The following is a 25,072-nucleotide window of genomic DNA, read 5'->3' as shown; positions in this document are numbered from 1 at the left end:
ATGCTAACTAAAAAAAAAAGTAGGTACACACTCCACAGACAGAGTGTGGGCCTTCTCCAAAGAGGGAGAGGGAGGGGTGCCCGAGAGGTGGTGCTGTGTTGCTGGTTTTCATGGGCTTGGTGGTTTCATATGCTAATAAGTAGAAGGACCTGCCTAGGGGCAAGGGGTTGGAATTCCCAGGGCGTTGGCCATTTCCCACCATTTGACCTTTTTTGGCTAGCCTTGGGACTGCCATGATGCCTGGGGTTGTGTTATTCACCATGTTACTATTACAGTGGGTGTAAAATGATGCTCAAGTTCTGCTAGAAGTTAAATCTCTTCATCCTGAGCCTCAAGGCCTATTGGGGGTTGAATGCTTCACCATTTTGATGTTAATTACTGTGGCCTTCCTTGAATGGCTGTGCTCTGGCCCCTTCCATCCTGTCTCACTGTGATGACACAGAGAGAGCAAAGGCAAGGCCCTGCTTGTGCTCCTGCATTTAACAGCGGGAGGTGAGGTGTGGGCTTATGATGACTCTGAGTGGTGAGAAGGATGTTTCAGATTTTCCCTCGTGGGACATGGGGACTTGCCAGCAGCCACCGCAGATTTATCTCACGGGCATTATCGCTTGTGTCACTCATCTTTTTCTATTTTTTTTTTAAGTATTTAATCGAAATTTAATATCAGATATCTTTCATAAAGAAATTTCTCTTTTCCTTTTCTTTGGGGCTCTTTTTGGGGGTTAGGCAATTAGGTGTATTTATCTGTTAGTGGAAGCCCTGGGGCTTGACCCCAGAACCCCGTGCATGCTAAGCACTCGCTTTACCACTGAGCTCTACCACCACCTCATCATCTTTTTCTTTTTGCTTTAGCTGCCAAGAATCTTACAGCTGAATTTCTAGTCGGCCTTTAACACTTACCCTGACTTCATGGCATCCATTTTTATGACTTTACCTCCCCCTGGTTTCATTTAAGTATTGAATCTCCTTTTTCTCTTCACTGTCACATTTGTCTTTTTGTTGTTATGGTTGTTAAGCTGTGTTTAAAAAATTGTTTAAATTCTCTTTTAGCAGGAATTTGAAAGTAAATATATATGTAAACAAATTTATCACACTTAAATGCTTTTATACATTCTAAGCTGTTTAGTAGTTACTTAAAAACCGAATGGAATATTAAAGGGAAAACATTTTAAAATCACTTTTTGAATTTTTTATAAAGGTATAGCTGATTTACAATATGATATAAGTTTCAGGGTGTTAAATAGATGCACAATTTTTAATGTTATGCTCCTTTTATAGTTTTTGTAAAACATTGGCTATATTCCCTGTGTTGTAAGATACATCCCTGTAGTGTGTTTATGTTACATGGAGCAGTTTGTATAAGAAAGCTGGTTATCGCAGAGTCTGGGGTGTGGCTGTGTCTGACCCAGGTTCACGCTCACCCTGCCTGTCAGAGCCCAGGCCCTCACTCCTGCCTGCAGGGCAGCTAGTGGAGGCAGGTCTCATCAGCGCTGGCACCACCCCCTGAGTGGCAGTGACAGCAGTGACTGTCTGTGGACATGCAAATTGTTGTTCCAGGAGCTTTACATGCATTTCTGCATTTAATAATTAAAGCCCTCCTGTGAGGAATCGTTTTATGTTTTTAATGAATAATACATTTGATTTTGATTTTGATAGAATTCAAACCTCCGGAAAATTTACAGGAATAGTACAATAAACGCTTAGATACAGTTCACCTAAAAGGGCACAATTAGCCCTTTTGTGTCTGGCTTTTTATAGCATAAAGTTTGAAGGTTCATCCATGTTGTAGCCTGAATCAGTACTTTATTCTTTGGTTTGATAATATCCTTTTTCTTTTTGTTCGTTTTTGGTCTATTTAAACATATTTTAATTAAAGTCTAGTCAGTTTATAATGCTGCATCAGTTTCTTGTGTACAACACAACACTTCAGTTATATAGGAACATACCTGTATTCATTTTCACATTCTTTTTAAACATAATTTACTATAAGATACTAAATATATTTTCCTGTGCTATACAGTATAAATTTGCTGTTTATTCTATACATAGTCGGTATCTGCAAATCTTGAACTCCCAATTTATTCCTTCCCATACCCTCTCCCCTCTGGTAACCATAGTTTGGTTTCTATGTCTCTGTGTCTGTTTCTGTTCTGTAGATAACTTTATCTTTTTGTTTGTTGGTTGTTTTATTTTTTTTTAGATTCCACATGTGAGCGATCTCATATGGTATTTTTCTTTCTCTTTCTGGCTTACTTCACTTAGAATGTCATTCTTCAAGTCCATTCATGCTGCTGCAAATGGCATTAATTTATTATTTTTTTATGGATGAATAGTAGTCTAATGTACAAATATACTACAACCTCTTTATCCAGTCATCTGTCAGTGGATATTTAGGTTATTTCCATGTCTTGCTATTGTAAATAGTGCTGCTCTGAAAATTGGGGTGTAGGTGTCTTTTTGAATTAGGGTTCCTTCTGGATGTGTGCCTAGGAGTGGGATTTCTGGGTCATATGAGAGGTCAATTTTTTGTCTTTTGAGGAACATCTATAGTGTTTTCCACAATGGCTCCACCAAACTGCATTCTCACCACACTGTAGGAGCGTTCCCTATTCTCCACAGCCTCTCCAGCATTTATTGTTTGTGAACTTCTGAATGATGGCTATTCTGACTGGTGAGAGGTGATACTTGATTGCAGTTTTGATTTGCATTTCTCTGATAATGATACTGAGCATTTTTTCATGTGCCCATTGGCCATTTGTATGTTTTCATTGGAGAAATGTTTGTTTAGGTGTTCTGCCCATTTCTGGATTGAATTGTTTGTTTTTCTTTCTTATCAAGTGTAAAAGGTGTTTACATATTCTGGGAATTAGGCCCTTGTCAGTTTAATTCATTGCAAATATTTTCTTCCATTCCATAGGTTGTTTTTTTGTTTTGCTTACTGTTTCCTTTGCTGTTCAAAAGCTTGTAAGTTTAATTAGATCCCACTTATATATATTTGCTTGTATTTCTATTGCTTGAGTAGACTGCTCTAGGAGAACATTGCTGAGATGTATGTCAGATGATTTGCCTATCTTTTCGTCTAAGATGTTTATAGCGTCTTGTCTACATATTTAAATCTTTAAGCCATTTTGAATTTATTTTTGTGTATGCTGTGAGGGAGTAGTCTAACTTCATTGATTTACATGCAGCTGTCCAGTTTCCCCTACACCATTTGCTGAAGAGGCTATCTTTATTCTATTGTATGTTCTCACCTCCTTTGTCAAAGATTCAAAGACCAAAACTTTGTGGGACTATGCTTGGTAATTTTGTTTGTACATTCATTGATGGATGGATATTGTTTGTAACTTTTGGCTACTATGAGTATTGATGTACAAATTTTTTGTGAGAATATGTTTTCATTCTTTTGGCTGTAGAGTTGGCCCAACTTATGTTTAGTTTCCACTTCATGGATCCAGATGGCTGATTGTAAACGGACTCGAACATCCTTGGATTATGGTATCCAGGGTGGGGGTTCCAGAAATCAACCCCCCGAGGATACTGAGGGATGGCTCAATATGTAGGAGGGGAATTGCTGAGCCATATAACTCTAATCTTTTGAGGAAACACCAGACTTCTGCAAAGAAGCTGCACCATTGTCCCTTTCCAATGGCCACATATAAGGTATCTCTTCCTCCTGAACGACACTTGTTATTGTCCATGTTTGATTATAACCATCCTATTGGGTGTAAAATGAGATCGCATTTTGATACTGATTTGGCTAGTGATGCTGAGCATCTTTTCATATGCTTATTGGACATTTGTGTATCTATTTAAATCCTTGGCAAATTTAAAAATTGGGTCGATTTTCTTTGTCTTGTTCAGTTGTAAGCATTTGTTATATATCCTGGATACTAGTCTCTTATTAGATATATGCTTTGCAAAATTTTTCTCCTATTCTGCAGATTGTCGTTTCACTTTAGTTTTCTTAAACATTAAAACAATTTCTTTATAGGGGAGGTAATTAGATGTATTGATTTATTTTATTTTTCTTGCTAAGCACACACTCTATCCCTTAGAAAAAACCTTCCCCTGTAATTTCACTTTCTTGATGATGTCCTTTATAAGAAAAAGGTTTTAACTTTGATGAAGTCCAGTTTATCTGCCTTTATCTTCTGTCACTTCTGCTCTTGGTATTGTATCTAGGAAACCAAAACCTATCCTAGGACCACAAAGATTTATACTGTGTCTTCTTTTAGAAAGTTTATAGGTTTAGTTATTATGTTTCTGTCTGTGATCCATTTTGAATTAATTTTTATTTGTTATATACAATATGGGGGGTCCAGATTCCATATTCATTCTTTTGCCTGCAGATTCCCAGCTGTCCTTGCACCATTTGTTGAATAGACTATTCTTTCAATGGAGTGTTGTTGGCACTCTTGTGGAAAACTGACTGTAAATGTAAGTTTTTCCCCTCTGGGTTTTATTGTGTCTCATTGATTTATTTATCCAAACTTATGCCAGCACTATACTGACTTGAGTACTATAGCTTTTTAGTAAACTTTAAAGTGAGTCCTCCAACTTTGTTCTTCTTTTTCAAGATTGTTTTGTCTGTCCTGGGCTCCTTGCACTTCCATATGAATTTTGGTATCAGTTTTTCAATTTTTGAAAAGAATTCAGCTGGAATTTTGATAGCAATTCCACTGAATTTGTAGATCACTTTGGGGAGTCTTAACATTTTTAACAATATTGTCTACTATTCCATGAACATGGGATGCCTTCCATATATGTAAAACTTTTAAAGTTTTCTTCGGTGATACTTCAAAATGTTCAAAGTACAAATCTTGTAAATTTTTGTTAAATGTATCTCTCATTTTATTTTTAATGCTGTTGTAAATGGAAAGGCTATGCTTCTTCAGGCGGACTATATATCAATTTGTTTATTTCTAGGATTCCTACACAACAAATACCCTAGGTTTAAATTTGCTACATAAATCTATCCACATCTCTTCCCAACCCTGTGTTATAAGAAACCAAGACCCAAGTTAGGCTACATGAACACCTATGTAGAAGTGAGAAATGAGAAATGAGACCCTTGGGTGGGGCTTTGTGTAGATGATACTGACAGCTTATTCAGGATGGCTTTATCTTAATTTCTTTTAAACAACTCTTTCGTCAGATATTTAGTCAGATACATTAAGAACATGCCCTTTTGATGTGCAGAGGAGCTAAGATTATCATTTTCAAATAATTTCTAGTGAGAGTGTTGTACTTGAAACCCAATTTGCATCAATCTTTGAAGATTTATGTTTCAGGAGCTTTGACTAAACTACACATGTTTATTCAATAATGACAACTAAATGCTCAAGCAACATGTAAGAATTTGAGCAAACTGCCCCCGCCCCATAGTGCTGGTTGGCTGCAGCTGTAAATGGAGTCAGCGCTTACCTCTCCCTGTACGCTTGTGCTGATCTGCTCAAAGGGTTTCATCCAACAGTTTGTCTGTAGTCTGTTGGACAAAGCCATAAAACATTGATTTAAGTTTGCTGGAATGGATTATATGCTTATTAATATTAAGTAAGCACGTATTGAGCACTTACTGTATGGTGGAATTGTCCCTCAGCCTCACATGAATATTATTTCTCTTAAAACCTCACATATTTCCTTGTTATTCTCACTTTACAGATAAGGAGACTGAGAATTAGGTCTTCTCTCTTTTGGGGGGAGCTCATTATCAATGACTGGAAGTTGTGAGGAAAAAGATATTGATTCATCCTGAAAAAACATTTTTTTGAGAGTCAGCAATGAAGAGGGTGACCACTGAAGAAGGTGATCATTGTTCGAGTGAGATGAGCCCCAGGTTGTACGGAGTCAGCATCCTTGTCTTGGACACGGCCAGTGTAGAGCTGCGTTGTGGGTGAGGTGTCGTGGCCGTGCAGGGAATGAGGATGCCGGGCCATTGGGCTGTTCTCAGGCCCAGTGGGGCTTTCTCTTAAGGGCAGTGGACCGTCATTGACAGATTTTAAATAGGGGAGTAGGGTGCTCTCATAGATCACTTTTGTATTGTAGAATGCTGGGAAACATTTAGAAGGCTTGGCAGGAGGTGATGTGATGAGTCAGAGTAGGGTGGCTGCGAGGTGTAGCAGTGTTCAATTTTCAAGTGGTTTTCAGTCCCATGTTTGTGGCTTAGTAGCCGTTTCACTTTGGATGATGCACTCAAGGAAGTGAAACAATTTATCTAATCAATTAAAGCAGTGACATACCGACTTCCCAGGACTGCTGTGGAGATCCAGTGAGATAACGTGTTCACAGTGTGCAGCATGGACCCCAGCACAAAGTCAGTGCTGAGTGAGTTCCAGTGAGTACCTGGTAGGTCAGGTGTGGGTGGTGGGGCTCGGTGACTGAGGAAATCTGGGCCCTGAAGGATGGGTCCAGTCACATCTGTGAGTGATGGGCCTGAGCTGGGAGAGGCAGAGAGACCTTGCCCCCCAACCAGTGGCCCTGGGCAGGACGGCTATGGGAGGAGATCCGTGAAGTCAGCTCTTTGCAGGTGGAGTTGGAGGTGCCCATGAGACATCTAAGTGCAATGTCACGAGCTCAAAGAGGAGGTCTGGGCTCAGGCTGTGCATTTTCCTATAATCTCAATCCCTGAGGACGCCTAGGTATTGTTCACTGAACTTGAAGACATACTTTACAGGACAAGTGAATAGTAGTATCATCTCTGTCATGAAAGCTCACGTCTCTTTATTCATCACCCACTTTCCTAATTGGGTACTTACAGGGCGGTTCTTCACCGCCCTCCCCTGGGCTCTGGCTCCACATTAAAGAGCTGGTGGGCCTCCCTCTTTTCCAGAAGAAGACACATTTAGCTGGTAGCCTTCTGTACCTTGCCAGACGTAGAATTTCAGTTTGTTGTTTTAACTCTATTTTCTGTTGGCCATCTCCTGACAGGAGAGAAGTTCTACCTCATGGTCATATTTCAATTAGCTGTTACTGAGAATTGCTGCTCTGATCCATTATGTATGTATTTTATTAACTTTGTAGAGTATTTCTCATTTTTCTGTCTTTGCCCTTTAATTTTGTATGCCATTTCAAGGTTCTATCCTATTTGGGGCCTTATTTTTTTTAATTAAACAGTATCTGTTAGTTAAGAAAAGAAAAGCAAAGAAAAAATGCACATGATACCTAAATTTAGAAAATATCTAGTGTGTTTCCTGTCTCGGCAATGGAGTGATATAGAAACTCGTTAAAACCTTCATTACATAAGTTCCTTAAAATGCTGATTAAGAAATAAAACCTTCCTTCCTCATCTTTCCAGCTGCACAGCTAATTGCCAAGAAAGTGAGGGGAAATACTCAGAATCCAAGACAAACAAGAAAGGGATTCTGGGAAGTAAGCGACCATTAGAAGCACTTGGGGGGCCGTTTGGCTCCTGAGCTGGGTTTCAAATGCCCTGACAGGAGGGCAGGATTTGAGCCCCAAGCCTCTCACAATGGGAGTTGAGTGACTGATCTTATGTAAGGCCAAGCAGATCCTGAGAAGCCTGGTTTACTAAAGGGTGAACTAAGAAAAAAAAATTCCTCAAGGCAAGAAAGTAAGGAAAGTCAATTTTGTTGGGAGAGGGGAAAAATAACAAATCCAAAGTAGGGATATAATTTAAAGCTGTTCTGGCATGAGAGTGACCACAAACTCCTGGCAGAAAAACACAGCTACTCCTGGAATGAGAAATTGTGTTTTGAATGGATCAGTGAACAGCCATTCCGAAAAAGGCCTCCAGAGTCTTGTGGATCAAGATACTGGACGGCAAACACCTCTCTTCCAAGGTCTCATTCAAATAACCAGAAAGGTTTTAAAGGAAAGAAGCCATAATCATAGTTCTATTTATTGACATTACTGTATGCTAGGAATTCAGAGGTGACTATGGAGTCACCTCTTTTATGGACCTCACTTTCTGTTTGGGGAGACAAACTGACATAGTTGGGGAGCTTGGTGGAGGGAGTTGTTAGTCTGTTGCAATTAGCTAGGAAAGGAGATTAAGAAATCAGTGAAGAGTGGGTGAAATTTTTAGCTGAGGAGAGTCTTGTTCAGTTGGCTTTTAATTGCAGGCTCGATGAGTTTTCACTGGAGGGAACAGATCTTATGGAGGATGGACTTACCTCAAGCCTCTTTAGAATGGACAAGTGAACCTGGACAAAGACAGTCAAATCTGTGCAGACATTGAAGTTCACTTGAATGAGCTCCATCCCTGAGCCAAAAATAGGACAAATATTCAGCACTCCTTGAGGACAGAGGAGTGGTTTTTAAGGTTCTCCAAGAATGAATCCCAGGGAACTCTGATGGCCAGTTGTCAAACTGTGACTTTGTTCTTTGGACGGTGTACCCACCAAGTGTATTGGAATTTTATAGGTTTCCATTTCTCTTTAATTCATGTCAGGTGATGAGGACGTGGTCACAAGCATTTGACACCTTGTCGAGGTGACTTTGGGTACCTGCCTAGAAGCGTGGGCACAGCTGAGGATGCATCATACGTCTTGCCGCCCTTCCCGTTCCCTGGCTCCATGATCACGGCAGAGTGGTTCCTTGTTGACCTGTCCGTCTCCTCTGTGACATCATAACCCATGAAAAGACTGGAGCATATTAACTTGGCTTTGTTAAAGTCAAAGGAACAGATCTAATATGGAGTCAGATTTGTTCTTTCCTACTTCAGTAGTACCATGGAGAAGGCACTTTGGGCAGCTTTTTATAGGGTCCTGGAGGCTTTCTCTCTCAGCCTCTGGGCACCTCTATAACAAACTCTTCATAGATATCTGGCTTGCTGGAAATCACTCCGACTCTTTTGCCCTGAAAATGTGTTCTGTTTATAACTCATCCCTACACCTTGGAAAAAACTCAATAAAAACTCAGTGGGTTTTACACAAACCAAGGGCAGGGGTGAGGGATAGCATGTTATAATTTTATAAAATTAATAATAATAATAATAATAATAATAATAATAATAATAATAATAGTAATAATAATAATAATAATAATAATGGAATACTTAAAACAGCACTGGGCACATAGGAGAGAGTCAATAAATGGTTCCTGGCTTAAATCAAAAGTGATGGTTCAGTGATTCCATGGCAGCTGTATTTGCTGTGCTAGTTACTCCTTTGCTCCATTACAATTTTTTTTACTGAAAAAGAAATACATGCATGTGGTTAAAAAAATTCAAACAGAGCACAAAAATACACAAGTGAAAGAAGTTTTCCCTCATCCTCTGTTCTTTCAGCCCTCCCTGGAGATGCCACTGTTTACTAATCTTTGTGTGATTTTCCAGATATGCTATGCACATTCCCACCTATGTATGTAAATTCCTTTAAAGTTTTAGTTATATTTAACTTAAAGTGATGTAAATACTGAAGTGGCTTCTTCCCCGGTAACAGAAAAGAACAAATCTGTCTCCATATTAGATCTATTCCTTTGATTTTAACCCTGTGCTCTGCCTCCTAGGCTTCATCTTGCTTGTATAAAAATGTTGCCTAGAGCCTGAAATATACAGGAGAGCCTATTCTGAAGGCTCTGCCCTTTAAGGATATTTAACACTTTTTCATTCATAAAAAGATTACAAGTTGCAGAATAGAAAATAACGTTTGTTTTGCTGGAGATTTACAGAGATTTGATCCAGGCAGATAGCTGCAAGAACAAAGGATTCTAAAAACAAAGAATTCCTACACCAAGAAATTTGCTACAACTAAGCACGTAGGAAAGGAGCCTGAATTCTGACTTGGGGAAATGGGTTTCCAGGACATTAGTTTGCCATTTAGGTCTACAGAAACTTGCTATTCCATGCCCCAACACCTGGTCTCCGAACTTATTGGCCTGTCCTAAACTGAGGAGAATGAATTTGGACTCTGTAACACTCCTATCTACCTAGCAAGCTGGGCACTGGAACTGAGGACAGCTTTCCCACACCCAGGGAACTGCTGTGAGCCCTTCATGGTTCCACTAGGGTGGGGTGTGGTTTACCCAGGAGGGATAGGGACTATGCACCAACACTGAGGCAGTCTGCTCTGTCTGGGGCTCTGATCTACCTCCCGCTCCCCACCAGCCCAACAACTGGGACAGTGGAGCCAAGGCAGAGATCGTGCCTGCCTGTTTCCCAGCGTGTAAAAGCTGAATATGTACTCTTCCCAAGGTAGTTCTGAGCGACAACACCTTAGGGCGCTTGGTTCCCAGAGCAACAGAAAACCCAGCTCTGCGTGGGGGCAACGGGTGTGATCCCTGTAGGGGTTCTGCAGAGGCCTTGGCTGGAGGGCTGGACCAGGGAGGTAAAACTTGAGCTGCGGGCCTTGAAGTGTTAGAGAAGGGTACAGAGGCAGGACTGCCTCCTTCTTTGTGGTGCCCCCAGAGGTAAAGATTTTTCTCCCCATCTCCGCTACTCCCCTCCCCTCTCCAGATCCCTCCCTTCTCTCTGCACCTCCTGTCCTTCTGTTTCATTCCACTTTCCCCTCCTCCCCTCCTTCTCCCATCTTATCCCTCCATTGCTGCCCCAGCTTTTCTCGCAGAACCAAGAGGATCCCTGGTCCTCCTGCGCATGCGAAGTCGGTGCACGCTGGACCGCCGGGTTGGAAGCCCCAGCTCCAAGCCGGGGATCGGCCCCAAAGGCTTCTCAACTCTGTCTCCCTGTAGGCTTTGGCTCCTTCCAGAAGCCTGGGCCTCTTGCTGTGGAAGTGCAAGTTGGGGTCTCCCAGGAAAGGGGTCAGGCGGCTGCGGGAGGGCGGTCTGCGTGTCACAGCACGCGAGGGCGTGAGTCAGCGTGTGTTCAGCTGAATTCCTTGGACCAGGCACCTCTGACCGCACCACCTGCCCCGGCGCCCCGGCCACAGCTGCCCAGGGCCAGGTGTGCACCTGCCGCCTCTCGCCCCAGCCGGGCTCCCCTCAGTCCGCGGCTGGCGTCCCCTTCCCCTCTCCCGCTCATGAGTCCTCTCCTCCCGGGCTTCCTCTCCTCGGCTGCCGGCCGTCCCTGCCCCTGGGAGGGCTGTGTCCCGGGCAGGCGGGGTCTGTGGACCCAAACGGGGGCGGGCGGCTGGGGCTGGAGCTGGCCTCCGAGCGGGGCTGCAGCCCGCGTCCACACACCGCCACTTTCCCTGCCCCGCGACCCCGGGGCTCCCCTCCTCTCCCTTTCCCGCTCCCTGAGGACAAGCTCAGCAGCCTGGGTGCTGCTCCCCGGGCTGAGAATCTCCAGCTGTAAAGCCCAGCTTCTCCTGGTGGAGTCAGGAAAATGGAGCGCCAGTGCTGAGCGAGCTTCCTTCTCCTCCCTCAGTGTTTCTGCCCCAGGTAAGTACCTTGAACACTTTCAGTTTTTATGATGGCGGTGCTTGTTGATGTCATGTGTTTTTATAGTGAGAGGGATTACAGTGTTGAAAGCAGGGCTTTGTTCAGTTAGAAATGAACTGAAGGCATGAGGCTGCGACATCCTCCTTCCTTCCCTCTCCCAGAGTGAAACATGTGACCGCTGATTTTAGGAATACAGTTACAGTCCCTTAGTAGTCCAGCCCAGCTAGTATGTGTTAACAGGAACAGCACCACCAGAGGCGTTGAAGACCTAGGGACATTGCAGTCCTAAAGAGCTCCTGGCACAGTTTGGTTTGTTTTGGTTTTTTCTTTTTCTTAAATTGTGGGGCAGACTAGTTGTATAGAGTGAAAAATAATTGTCAAGAAATATTTTTTCATATAACAGCTTTATTGTGATATTCTTCACACACTGTGAAGTCCATCCATTTAAATGGTACAATTCAGCAGCGTTTAGCATATTCACAGTGGTGCAACCATTATTATTCCAGAACGTTTTCATCACTTCAGAAAGAACAGTGGAAATGAATGACCTAACTACCCTTCCCCAGTGGTGGTTCTAAAGAAGTTTCTTGGCTGTTCCTGACCCTAAATTAACTTGTTACATTCCATGAAATATCTGGTTGGTATTCTAATCAGAATTGCATTGAAACTGTCTATCAAAACAGGAAGAATTAATGTCTTTATGGCTTAAACTTCTTCTATGCATGAATAAATCTGGGATCCTAACTTTTCATCTGTCCAGAGCCTGGCCCATGGGAAGTCCTCACTAATTTTGGGGCTTGTGAATGATGAGATTCTATACATCGTTAGTTGCAACTGTTGCCTTTCACAGGAGAGAAAAGTAACCTCAGTGAAGCCAAGTAACTCTCTGATGGTGAGAACGATTTCAGTCACTGCTGGAGTGATCCAGTGGACTTGGTGCTTGCAACCAGAATTCTCCACCACCTACTGCTAAGGGGATTAGAGTTTTCTTCTATTTTTTTCTTAATGGCATTGCTTTTATTTTTACTTATTTTTTAAATTATTTTCATTGAAGTGTAGTCAATTTTCAATGTTAGTTTCAGGTGTACAACAGAGATTCAGTTATAAACATATTCATATGTATATACATATGTTTTAGATTGTTCTTAGTACAACTCATTACAAGAAATTGAATATAGTTCCCTGTGCTATATAGTAGGTCCTTGTCATTTATTTTATATTTATTAATGTGTATCTGTTAATCCCCCCTTTCCTGCCTGCTAAACACAGTTTGCTTTCTATGTCCATGAATCCATTTCTGGCAGCACCGTTTTTCCTAGTAATATATGTTGGTTGGCTGCTTTCAGTTTCAGTAATTCCATCTTATCTGTGGGCGTTTTTCTTCTGGTGGGCCTCTATGTGTTTTGCACACGTGGTAATAGAGACCTGTATTTGGGAGAACTCCAGGCCTAGTGTCGTCCCTGGTATGGAGCGCCCACTGAGCTGATGCTTGAACTGGGAAAAAAGCATATTAACTGTTGGAATTTCCACTATGGTTGAGAATTCCAGGTTTCTATAATCTGTTTAGCCCACCTTAATATTGGCTGCACCCATACTGGGTAATTTGGTGGAACTTCATGGTATTGTGTTGTAGATACAAGGACGTGTATGCTTCTTCTCTTTCCTTTTTCTAACACATATTCTCCTGGGCCTCCCAGATCCTACCCCAGAAGTGCCGAGGGAAGGTTTGGTGCTATGCTGAGGCAATATCTGTTAATAAGGCCCTTTCCTCATCTCTTCTGAGCCTCCATTTCCTTCTCTGCACAATGAGGGCTTAGACTAGATAAGTCCTTTTCAGTTTCTTTTTAAGCCATGTTTCCTTTGAGAAACAAAAAATGCAAATCTCTCCTCCCATCCCAACACTTTAGATTTTGATAAGTCCTCCAAGGAGTGACATAGCTCTTTGTGGAAAATTGATGTGATTGTGATTCCAGGTGTCATAGAAAAGACTCTTCAGTGATTTATTGCAAGGAGAAAGCAGGAAAGGGTCAGTATGTCACACTTTCTAGTGTGAGCACTGGAGTAGGGGCTTGGGTTTAAATACGGTGACTGACGTGGCCTCTCTCTAATCTTGCACAATGTGATAAACCTCTCTCCCTCAGTTTCCTAATGTGTCAAGTTGGGGTGATAATATTTTAAGGCTTTTGTGAAACATTATTCACATAAACCATTTGTGTCTCGGTAGAAACAAGACCTGCTAAGGAGTCAGGGATTTCTTCGAAAAAAAAAAAAATCTTGTCCATAGTAATCTGTCTGTGTGTATTTTGAAGTTTCTGGGGAGTGAGGGTTGAGTCTAAAGTCCATCATGGGACAGGTGGCCCATGGGTCTGTGTGCCTCAGATTGCCCCCCCTCCCCAGTCCTCTTCCTCTCAGTCCAGGATGAAGTTCCCTAGTATATTTACACAAAGGCCTTGTGGAAATGGCTTTTCATTTTATTGTTTCACCAAGAAAGGCTGCCATCATGATCTCTGTGGTCAGTTTTTGGTGACCTGAAGGCTATGCAACTGGGGGTTTCTATTTAATAAAAAGAAAAAAAATTACGAATACAAAATAAGACCTAGGGTGGTGACAGGGGCTGTTGGAAGTGGGGAACATTAGCTTTGTTAGTTTCAGGTGCAATGTCCTCTGGCCACGAGGACACATCCTCGTGCTCTTAAGTTGGAGGGACAAGTGGGTTCAGTTTGAAATTTAACTGAGTGTATCTCATGGGCTGGGCATTGTTCTATTTGTACTGTGTGTTCCTTATTTGAGACAGTGAGCTCATTTAACCTCAATAGCCTCTTTAAAAAATTAGACTTTTTATTTTAAGATGTAATGTAGATTCCCATGTAGTCGTAAGAGATTATATGGAGAGGGCCTATGGTCTTTTGCCCAATTATCCTTAATGGTTCCACCTTGCAAAGTTGGGATACAATTCATTACTGACTCATTAACCCTTTGAGGTTTGTGTTATTGCCCTCATTTCTATTCATGATTAACCTGGGTCTTAGAGAAGCACACAGACATGCCCAGGTCACCCACATGGTTAATGTAGAATCGGGTGGAATGTGGGCTTGGAATTTCCAGGCAGTACCATTATGATGGTCTGTGGCAGGCAGCAGCATTCACTTTGCTTGTTTATTCATTCATTCAACAAACTTTTATTGACTAACCTCAGTGGGTCATATGCTTTCATAGGGTTATCTGATTCTTCAGCAGTAGTGATAATCAGGTAATATTTTCTTTTTTAATCTGAGAAAATTAGCTCTGCAAAGTTATAAATCCCCCAAAGGAAATATAGTTCATAAAGGAGGGATAGTAAATTTGTACAGTTCCCATTTTTTATGCAGGTGGTACCCTAGGCATTTTACATTTTACATATCCATAATCCAGATATATTCTTGTAAGGCAAGGATTTTTTTTTTAATTGAAGTATACTCAAGTTTACAATGTTGTGTCAATTGCAAGGTGTTTTTTGAATTTTGAATTAAAAAATATTTTTTGAGGAGAGTAATTAGATTTATTTATTTGTTTCATTTTTTAAAATGAGGTACTGGGGATTGAACCCAGGACCTTGTACTTGCTAAGCACGTGCTCACCACTGAACTGTACCCTCCTCCCCAAGGCAAGTTTTCTTATCCATTATTCTGCAACTTAGGAGTTCAAATAAATTGGAGTTGAAATCCAGATGTTTTGATCCCACTGTGGTTCTTTTGTTTATATTCTGCTAAAGCGGGTTCAGGAAAGCAGTTCCTTTGTTCATTTCTTTATTCAGCAGTTTTGAGGACTGACTATGCATAAGGGTCTGGCTAGGTGCTTGGTACAGTAAACAATAAATGATCCTTCTCTGCAGGGCCCGGAAGCCTAGACCAAAAGATGGGTAATGTGATCCGAGCTACGGTAGCCATGTGCAGACTCTGAGGACAAACTGTACCCCCATCTTTGCTTGGACTTCCCTTGCCTTCTGGCTGGTACACACCAGGTCACCGCAACCCAGAGGGGCCCGCAGCCCGCAGCACAGTATGTACTTCGATCTCCTCTCCCCTCTCTGCAGGGCCTGCAACACGAGCATCCCTGACTACGTTCAGAGTGCTGAGGACTACAAGACTCTCCCCGTGGTGGTCCAAGCCGTTGGGATCATCTCAGAGGAGAATTTCTTTTGCATTTATAAGCAAATCTCCTTGGTGAGCCGGATCATACCCTGCGGCTCCCAGTGGGCACTCTGTATCTACTATAGGCACCACTATGCGCCCGAGAATGGGTGGAGCGAACTCCAGACCAACCGCAAGGTCGTGGGCCTTGTCACCATTGCGGACTGCCTCTTGGCCAAGGCCTTCGATAAGCTCCACATGCAGAGGAGCTGTATGGCACCACGCTTAATGACTCTCAGCTCTTTGTCTTTGTGCTGCATGGGGAGGTAGCCGAGCAGACACGCACCGACGTGGCGTTCAATCTACAAGGACTGCAGTGTGGTGAAGAGGATCGAGGGCTTCACTGAGTCACTCTTCATCTCGCTCAAGTCTAAGTGGCTGGATGGGGCCCCTGACAACTCTGGGGACAAGATCCCGCTCCTCTGCATCCTGTTTGAGAAGGAGGACTTCATGGGACTGGACACAGACTGAAGGTAATTTACCTGGCGGCCCGTCTGCCCTGGTTCTGTGCCAGGTTGCTTCCCTACATCCAGAAAGGGATCAACAAGGAAGAGGGCTGTCTAGTAGCCAAGGGTGGAGGGAGGTGCAGCCCACCGGTTTACAGACATTTAAAAGTGAATCCGCCTTTGTTTCAGAGAGATCCTTTTAGGGTTAGTGTGGACACTGCCTCCCACTTTTCAGACAGGAACCCTGGTGGGACACTTGGAGTTGCTGTCCAATAGATTAGCCACAGCCACTGATGCTAGGAGCTCTGGGGAGGAGGCTGGTCTGAGCTGAGAGGTGCTGTAGGTCAAATGCACATCAGATGCTGAGACTTGTCTAGGAAAAAGAATGTAAACTATCTTGTTACATTCTATATTGATTACATGTCAAAATGATAGTATTTTACATACAGTAGAATAAGTAAGATCTGTTCTTAAAATCAGTTTCTAGTATTTGTTTTTGTTTGTTTGTTTAGTTCTTTGTTTACTTTTTAAATGTGGCAACTGGGAAACTTTCTTTACATGGATCTCATTTCATTACTGATGGGCAGTGTGTCCAGGGATAGTCTCATCCCTTTGCTTATAGATGAGATGCTGAATCCCAAGATGCAGAATGAGGCTCCGGTTGAGGTGGGGGTGGAGCCTGTGTCTCCTGACTCCTAGGCTCAGCACCTGCACGGCTCAGGCCCTCTCTTCATGCCTGACAGTCACCATGCCATGTTAAGACATCAGAAACACCGCCAGGGACTTCCGAAAGAACTCCTTATGCAGGAAAAGGCTTGTCACGGAGTTTGGGACAGAGCAGGGAAAGGTTCATATTCACTTTGTCCCTGTGATTATGTCAAAGGCCTCACTTTGCCTCGAAAGTGCAGACGAGCTCTTCTGGGCTGCCTACTCCCCACTTTCTGCTCTGTTTCCCCGTGTGTCCAACATGCTGTCCCTCGGGCAGGAGAGGTTGAGATGCCTTTGCAGAGAGGTGGTCCCCCTTTGCTGTGGAGAGTGAGGGAATCTGTGTCTCCCCGGCCTACGGCCTTGGGCCTTGAGTCTGGAGAGCGCTAATGGCGGTCTCACAGGTGACGGTCGGAGCTCCTAGAATGTGCAGCTGGGTCCGCTGTGGAGGCGGTGATCTGTGATTCTTGAACTTACCTAAGATCAGATCCTAATTTCTGGTTGTTGGTCAGTTGGAGGAGAAGGTGCCAGAGAATTCATAAAAAGAAAGTCCAGAACAGCCCTGTGAGTGAGAGGCACAGGGGACCCGAGTCCCACCTGCGTGTGGATGCCTGGCGAACTCTGCATGAATTTTCAGTTCCTCCCTGGAGATTCTTCTATGGCTTAAGGAAGGGGCAAGTAATGTCGTGGCCATGATCTGTACTTGTCCTCACAGGGTCCTGTGATCTACATGTCCGCACTCCCCTTCTGCTCCTTGGAGATGAGGTGGCAGGTTTAGGAGCCTGGGCACTGCTGAAGGCACAGCTGCCAGCACCGGGCTTCTCCCAGACTGGCTCCGTTCACCTCACCTGTCACCTCCTGCTGAGCCCCCAGGCATTAGTCCAGGTAGGTGCATCGGTGCAACGTAAGCAGGGACCAACTTCTCCCCCTGGACAGACTGCTGCGTGAGCAGTGGAAGCCTGGAGCCATGCCCCAGCCCCGTGGCCATTGCCTCCTCTATTGTCATAGGAGGCACTGGTGATATTTTTGCTCAGCAACTGCTTGGCTCTGAGTCTGTAGACCCACCAGAGAATGCCAGCTTGTTTTTGCCTTTTCAAGTCTTTCCTTGAGATTTCGCAGAGTAGTTGGATGTGTGCTTAGCCCATAGTGTTTGACACTGTCACCATTGTTTACCCAGAACCTCGTGTACCAGGCATGGTTCTCAGCATCAAAATACAGCAGCGCATTAAACCTCCCTCCTGGTGGGTCTGTCTGTTGTGGTACAAAAAGCACCCAGCCAGCATCTGAACGTCAGTGAGATAACGCGGCCTGTGAGCTCGGGTCAAGCACGTTCTTCTCCAGTCACTTTTACTCCATTGTTCCTTTTACTATTCTACAGTCATTAATTTATAAAACAATGCTTTGGCGCAGGAGCAGAGCCTAATCCTCTCCTGCTACTCTTGGTGGGAGTGAGTAAAACTGTCCAGCCTGAAATGTGACCATAATTTGTAGCTCAAAAGCTGTCTAGACGCATGTAGGTGGAGTTTTGGTTTGGGGCTCTGACCACTTTGGTGTCCCCCGGCAGCACTGCTCCACACAGGCCCCTGCCTTCCCTGGAGCAGGAGGTGAGAATGGGTCTCACTGTCCCTGCGTCCCTGGCCTCACACACTCACGTAAATTCTTGTACAGGCTGTCAAATTCATTTTTGTTCTTGTGTGTTTCTAATTTTCGCTTGTTCCTCTTTTCCTTTTTCTTTTTCCCTTTTTCTCTTGTACTGGCCTTTGAGTATGTTTTTGCGTCTGAAAAGGTGGGCTGTGCACACCCTGCATTGGAAATAGCTGGATCGCCCTCCGTGCAGTCTCCATCACTTTAAAAGGCAAAAACTTAACAGCTGCCTTGATCCATGTATTATACTAGTCATCTTTTTATTTTCTTATTTTTGGAATGTTTGCTTTCTTATCACATCACCCACTGGTGTTTGATACCTGTTAAAATCCTTACTTTGAGGAACCTGTTTGGTCCTCCTTATATTTGGTGACAAATGCGCCCTTATTAAATTTGTTTGATTGTTTTCAAGAAGTGAGATACGAATTGATTTAGGCGGCTGCTGAGGGATTATTTTCATGGAGTATTTAAACTTGTAAAGTCAAAGTCTGCAGCATCTTGCTCAATTCCTGCTTTTCCACAAACGTGCTCGGCACGCGGTTCCTGGCTGTCGCTCTGTGACGTGCGTGATGGTGCTGCCTGGCCGGCGGTCACTGGTGAGGAAGTGGCCGGCTCATGGGTGAGCAGCTGTTGGAGGAAGCAGTCACCGTTTTTTGTTTTTTTTGCATTCAACTTCCCAGTGCCATTTACTTTACTTTGCCTTCATAAAGGGGCAGAAGCGGGTCTAAAATCCATGCCACTCTTTTGTTCCCTTTACGAGGCTGTTTTTTCTGAGTATCAGGACAACATTGCCTTCTCCTAAGTAGCTGGCTCACCTGGATCTGGTGGACACAGTGTCTGCTAAAGGGGACCGTGGCTTCCTCTCTGCTTCAGCCAGTTGGCATGCAGAGCCAGGTCTGTGGTTTGGCTCAGCAGCCATGCAGTCCTCCCTACACAGGACTTTACTTTTAACACATGTTTTCAGTAAGTAGCTGACTCTGTGTCTGTTGCAGCAGATGTCCACCACTGACGGCCGTGTCGTTAGTTTGCCGAGTGAGTCTCCAACACCTAAGTCAGCCGTGTAGGAAGAAGCTTTGACCGACCTAGGACCTTGGATTTTTACCCCCACTCTGGTTCATCTCACCTGGGGGAAGTGTTTGGCCACCACCGTCATGCTGGCCATGAGGCCTTGTTCTCCTTTCATGCTCTGGTCCAAATGTCGACACTTCACCCTTCACTGACTTGGTCTCGCTTGAGAAAGGCAAGGCTTTCTGAAAGAGTCCATCACATTCTCGGGGGGAAGAGAACAGATGTAAGTGTCACAAGTAGAAGGAGTCTAGGCTGTCCGGGTTGGCAAATGCAGGCTTGGATCTGTGATGGCTGGGCTGTGCCCTGGACACAGGCCTTTCCCGTGGCTCCTGAGAGCCCAGGGTTCAGAGTGAGAACAGCCTTGCCTGGGTTCCTCCATCCTCATCTGCTCACTGGCAAGTGTGTCTGCTAATTAGGAGCTTCCACAGACCTCGGGCCCTTCAAAGTTCAGACCATGGATGAACTTTGAGTCCCTTCTCCTGGGCCTCCTGTGTGAGAATCCAGTGCCTACTGAGGTGACCCGTGCCAGGAGATGCCTCCCCATCCAGGGACCACCCTTCAGAAGATTGTGACTCACTGCACCATGCTATGAGCTTGTGGGGTTCCGGCCGTGGTCCCTGCAGAACCAGACTTGAGATGGGCTTAGCGATGGAAATGACAAGACAGATTCCAGTGCAGGGCTAGGTGGAGGGAACAGGGGAAATTTAATGTGACCTCAAACACATAGGTGGGTGCTGGGGCTGTTACTAATATGGGGACCGTGGGAGGTACCTCCAGAAATCGAATTCCAGAGTAAATGTTGGACATGAGGCATTTTTAAGATGCCATTTGTCATCCAAGTTAGGACTTCAAAGACGCACTCTGGTCTATGAGCCTGGGGCCCAGGGGAAGGTGCCGGTCTAGAGATACACGTTGTGAGTCGTCATTCTTAGCTGGTGTTCACAGCCGTGTAGGTGGATGAGCTCATCTCGAGAGGTGCAGACTGAGGCTGAGGGGGGGCAGGGCTGTGCCTCGGTTAGAGGAAAGCCCAGACAATGCAGGTTTGGTGTGTCAGTCAGCGGCAGCGTTTGCGATTTTCAGAGCAATACCATTTAACCTTAAGGGGCGGGGGGATGGGGAGGGCCACCCAGGAAGAAATCTGAAGGGAAGGTTGTGGCCACGTGTGCACGTCTTGGGACGATGCAGTGGCTGCAGGGTCCAGGGTCCTGGAGGGGAGTCTCCTCAGAAGCTAGAGTTGGAGTGGGGAGAAGGTAGTCACACCCATCTGTGAGGGAGAGAGGGAGGCCTAGGAAGTCCCCACCCTACTGGACTCGCTTTCCCATGAACAGAAGGCAATCAGACAGAGGATCTGAGGTGAGAAGGGATGGGGGCTGGGAGGGGAGTCAACCTGGAGAATGGTGCTTGGACAGTTTTGGAATAATCTCCCTGCAAAATAGAGTTAAAAATTCTCAGACTCTTAAGAACATTGATGGTGACTGGGGAGGAGACAGTTGTTTTTCTGGCCTTCTAAGGGAAAGTCATGTATCCGGGGACACACAGAAGAATCAGGCAGTCTGTTCCGGGGGCTTGACCCTTACCGGGGGGAACAGAGCAAGTTTGAAGGGGGAGGAGGGCAGCGGAGGGAAACGTGCCAGGCCCGGTGTCAGATACCTGTTGGCCGCCCTACTTGCGTGTTGCATTCACATCCATGTCTCCCAGTTGGGTGGTGGCAGCCCCCTTTTGCAGATTGGGAAGCCTTCTCAGAGGGGTTAAGGAATTGGTCTGTTTTGTGGCTAGTAAATGCTGTAGCAAGATTCAAGCAGGGCCTTGTCAGATTTCAAGAGCATGTTTTCTCTACTAATTCCGGTACCTCCCTGTTGTACGTGGAATGGTGAAGTGGGTCAGTTTTGGAGCCTTTCAGAGAAAGTGCAACTTATTTGCCTCAGGACTGTTTCACAAATCTCAGTGTTCTTTGATGGTTCGGCACCGCAGTGCCTTTCGCCCCACAGAGGTAAGGTCTTACTCTTTTGACGATGACGTGGTTGCAAATGACGTACAGGTGCAAAACCAGACTTAGCAGCTTCTGAAGGGAAACTCTCTAGTTCTCCCTTGATAGACTTTCTTCCGCGGGATGTAAATGTGCTGCAGCGTAGGCCTGAGCTTTCCGTATGGAGTGAGGGTTTCATATATAAAGTTAGCATAAAACGGTCAGATGAAGAAAATCGACGTTGACAATTTATTTTTGGGTTTCACTAGACAAGATATACTATCAGTTCATGGCCCTTATAGCGAATGAAATTGAGTACAGAACATTGCATTTCTTCCTTTCTATTTAGAGTTCTCTTACAGCATAAGGCTGCCTGCTTTGGAACATCAGCTCCACCACCAGGGCGCTGTCTTTGTGTTGGTGTGATTGCATTTACACAGTGCATGTAATCCGGGCTTCCTCAGCCCCAAACACTCCAGTGCAGAATTACGGGCTGTAGCCAACTCTTAGTCACGCAAATACTTCTAAAATTATATGATGCTAGAAAAGAAAAAAGAGAGAGAGAGAGACTGCCCTTATCAAAATTCCTTTCAATTCTAACTGCAAACTGTTGTTGAGAAGCTCTGGTTTCCTTTGGATATGAATATATACATTTCTTTGCATGTAACCTGGATTTTGGACTAGAACACCAAGCTCTTGCTGTCCACAAGCCACAAAAATAGTAACCATATTGCATACATGTGAAATATTTTATTCTTTTTTTCTGAGAAAGAATCCTTGAATTTGGGACTTCAGCTGTGATTTTTGCTTTTTGCTTCTCCCACCCCTCTTGTAATCTCTCACTCCTTCACAAGTGGCCCCCAAGAGGTCGTGGTCTCAAAGGAGCAGGCAAACACCCAGTTGGTCTCCATGCAGTGCTGATGTAGAGGGAGCCCAGTCAAGACCAAAAGGACATTATCAGAGAGGACTTCCTGGAAGAAATGGGCTCTACATTCAGTTGTGAGGACATAGTAAGTGTCAGCCAGGAGAAGGCATCAAGAGGATGGCTCACGTGGCAGGAGCAGCCCGGGCAGAGGCCTGGAGGCTTGTGGGGTGGAAACTCGGGGAGTGTGCCTTGTGTGGTCCAGGGTGGAGGGTGCCCTGCTGGGGAGGACACTGGAGATGACCTTGGGTGGAGGGCTTTGGATGAGTTTGGGTTTTACTAGAACTGACACAGGAGGCAGTGAAGAGTGTCAGCAGGAAGTGACCCTCAGAAAAGGTACTTCTGGTTTTGCTTCTGATATTCTACAGAAAGAAGGGTCGGGATGGGCGAGAGCAGGTATGTCTGTAACTTGGAGTCCCACCCCTTCATTCATTTATTCATTACACGAGCACTTCTGAGTGGCCAGGGGAGAGAGAGTGGACCCACATTAGTAAGCAAAATGTATTTGCTTCTTGGGAGCTTAGCAGTGTCAGAAGTTGACTTAGCCTAGAATGTTCTAGGAACAGAGGAACAAGGTGTGGAGGTTGGGGGGAGGGAAGGCTTCCTTGAGAAACAGTCAAAATGAGCCTGGAGGCAAGTGGGAAGTAGGAGCAGGTCAGGGGGCCCCTGAGGTCACTGGGGACCTGGGAACTGTGGTGAGGCTGGGTGAGCAGTGTCGGGGGTGGGGCTAGAACTCCACAAGGGAGCCTCTGAAGGGTTTGAAGTGGGGGTGATGTAATCAAATTTGTGCTTTGGGAAGGCTGCCGTTGCTCTGTGTGTGTGTGTGTGTGTGTGTAGTGGGGAAGAGCGGGAGGGTGCCACCAACTGGGGGGGTCATTAGAAAACCATTCACAGGCTGGGAGGTGACCCGTGGGAGAGGGGCGTCGGGGCTGCTTGGGGATGGCAGGGGCAGTGTGGATGATGGATTTTCTTATGGGGAGGGCTTGTTAGTGGGGCCGCCCTTGCGGCACCTTTTGGCTGGAAGAAAACAGATGGAGGCCGCCAGGTGGACTTTCCTCTTCTCTCCTTCCCTGCCTTGTGTGATGATCTTAGCTCAGCCAACATTTGGAACAGAAGAGCTAAGTTCCAGGGTAGCCCAGGACTTTGTTGAGATCGTTCGCGTGAGATCTGATAGGATTTAGGTTTGTGTTCAGATCTGCATATACACTCTGGTAGAAATATCCGTCTTTTGGATTTCCATAGGTGTTTTATTCCTGATAAAAATTGCGTTCTTGGTGAGAGGAAATTTAATACAGCTGTTATCTTTCTCAAAAAAAATCATATCTTTTAAGAACATTAATATTCAAAAAATAGGAATATTTAAAAATGATAAAGTAAGGCTTTGGTGTAGTTTCTTTGGTTTCCTAGTTAATGTGGACTTAGAGCCTTTGCATTACTTAATAGCACATCCTTGTCGGTATTTAAAGAGCTGTTAGGAAGCGCCCCAGGCCCCACCTCTCAAAGCATCATTAAAGTTTGCTCTGAAATAGTGAGGTCATAAAGGTCTTGTTTGCAGAAACCAAACAGTTGGTTTATAATATGCAGCATAGCTCCCTTCATAAAATAATAATAGGATCAACATTAAGAATGTGGAAGATAATTGATTTTTTTGAAATCTGAAACATAAACTTTTTTGTGCTAAAGTTGCAACTGGAAATTTTGAAATGAAAAATCCTACTGTAATATAATCCACGGAATACATATGGGCCTTTCACGATTCAAAAGTAACTGCGCAGTGGTTTTTGAAGTCAGGAGCATTCCAGCTCAGATACTGACATTGATGGTTGCGGGTTTTCAATGGAAGAGCCTAAATTTGCCTTCTTAGCCGTTTTTGTTGTTGTTGTTGTTGTTGTTGTTGTTGTTGTTTGTAGTAAGAGGGTTGAGTAATACTTTGACAGCATGATTTTGGGGAAATTTAGGGTTAGATGTCGTGTAACAGCAGTGAGATATTTCCATGCATTTTATTTTCCGGACATCACCAGGGCACATGTGTGGTTTGTGCTTGCAGGCAGGGATGCTGCAATACTCCCTGATACATCACCGTTATGTCCTGGAGCTGCTCCGGTCAGTGAATGATTTTCTGTGGCTTGGAGGTAAGGTGGTCTGATGCAGATGATCAGATGTGTAGTTAAAGTGCTATTACTTGAAATAAGAGAAACCAAGAAACATGGCTCTAACAATACAGGATGAGGGAGGAGAACTGGCTGAGCTACTTGCAGTGGGGCGTCTTCTCAGGTGATTCCCTCCCCGTGATTCCTGCCAATATCCTCCCCAGCCCTGCACGGTAATGCTGCCAAAGCAAGCATGCACTTTGCTCAGAAACGCAGTGAATTTCCTTGTGCCTCCATTGGTTGGCTTTTTTTTTAAAGCACATCTTGCCCTTTGTTTAATGTCATCCCTGCTAGTCACCTCCTACACTCATTCTTCTGGACCTCGTCCATACATAGCTGCTGAATGGATGAACAGATTGTAGTATCTCCATGTATTGGAACATTATTCAGACGTAAGAGTGAATAAAAAAGAAAAAAAAATAAAGGGGAAGATGAAAATGTCCACCTGTTCTGGGAAGTCCACCCTGACTGCTCAACCCGACTTTTTCCCTTTGAAACACAATACCTTATGCTCCAATCTACTATTTTTGATAGTACTTACCACCTTCTAATAAACTTTAACGTTTTCAAAAAAAAAAAACAAAACAGAGCGAGATGCTGATACCACTTCAACATCTACGAGCCTTGATAACAGCATGTTAAGTGAAAGGAACCAGACACAAACGGCCACATATTGTTGATTTCAGTGATCTGAAATGCCCAGAATA

At 44.4% G+C, this 25,072-nt stretch overlaps 1 protein-coding gene across 1 annotated transcript in view; it reads left to right on the top strand.

The window, feature by feature from the left end:
* Positions 1-25,072, top strand: part of LOC116155726 (trafficking protein particle complex subunit 9-like) — a 91,145-nt gene that overhangs the window by 50,432 nt on the left and 15,641 nt on the right. The window contains exon 5 of the mRNA XM_064494286.1: positions 15,368-15,937. Within this exon, the coding sequence (XP_064350356.1) occupies positions 15,368-15,734 (367 nt within the window). The 3' untranslated portion in view covers positions 15,735-15,937. The remainder of the gene's footprint in view (positions 1-15,367; positions 15,938-25,072) is intronic.

The sequence above is a fragment of the Camelus dromedarius genome, chromosome 15 (assembly GCF_036321535.1).
Source record: "Camelus dromedarius isolate mCamDro1 chromosome 15, mCamDro1.pat, whole genome shotgun sequence".
Classification (NCBI taxonomy): Eukaryota; Metazoa; Chordata; class Mammalia; order Artiodactyla; family Camelidae; genus Camelus; species Camelus dromedarius.
This window is presented reverse-complemented; position numbering and strand designations above follow the sequence as displayed.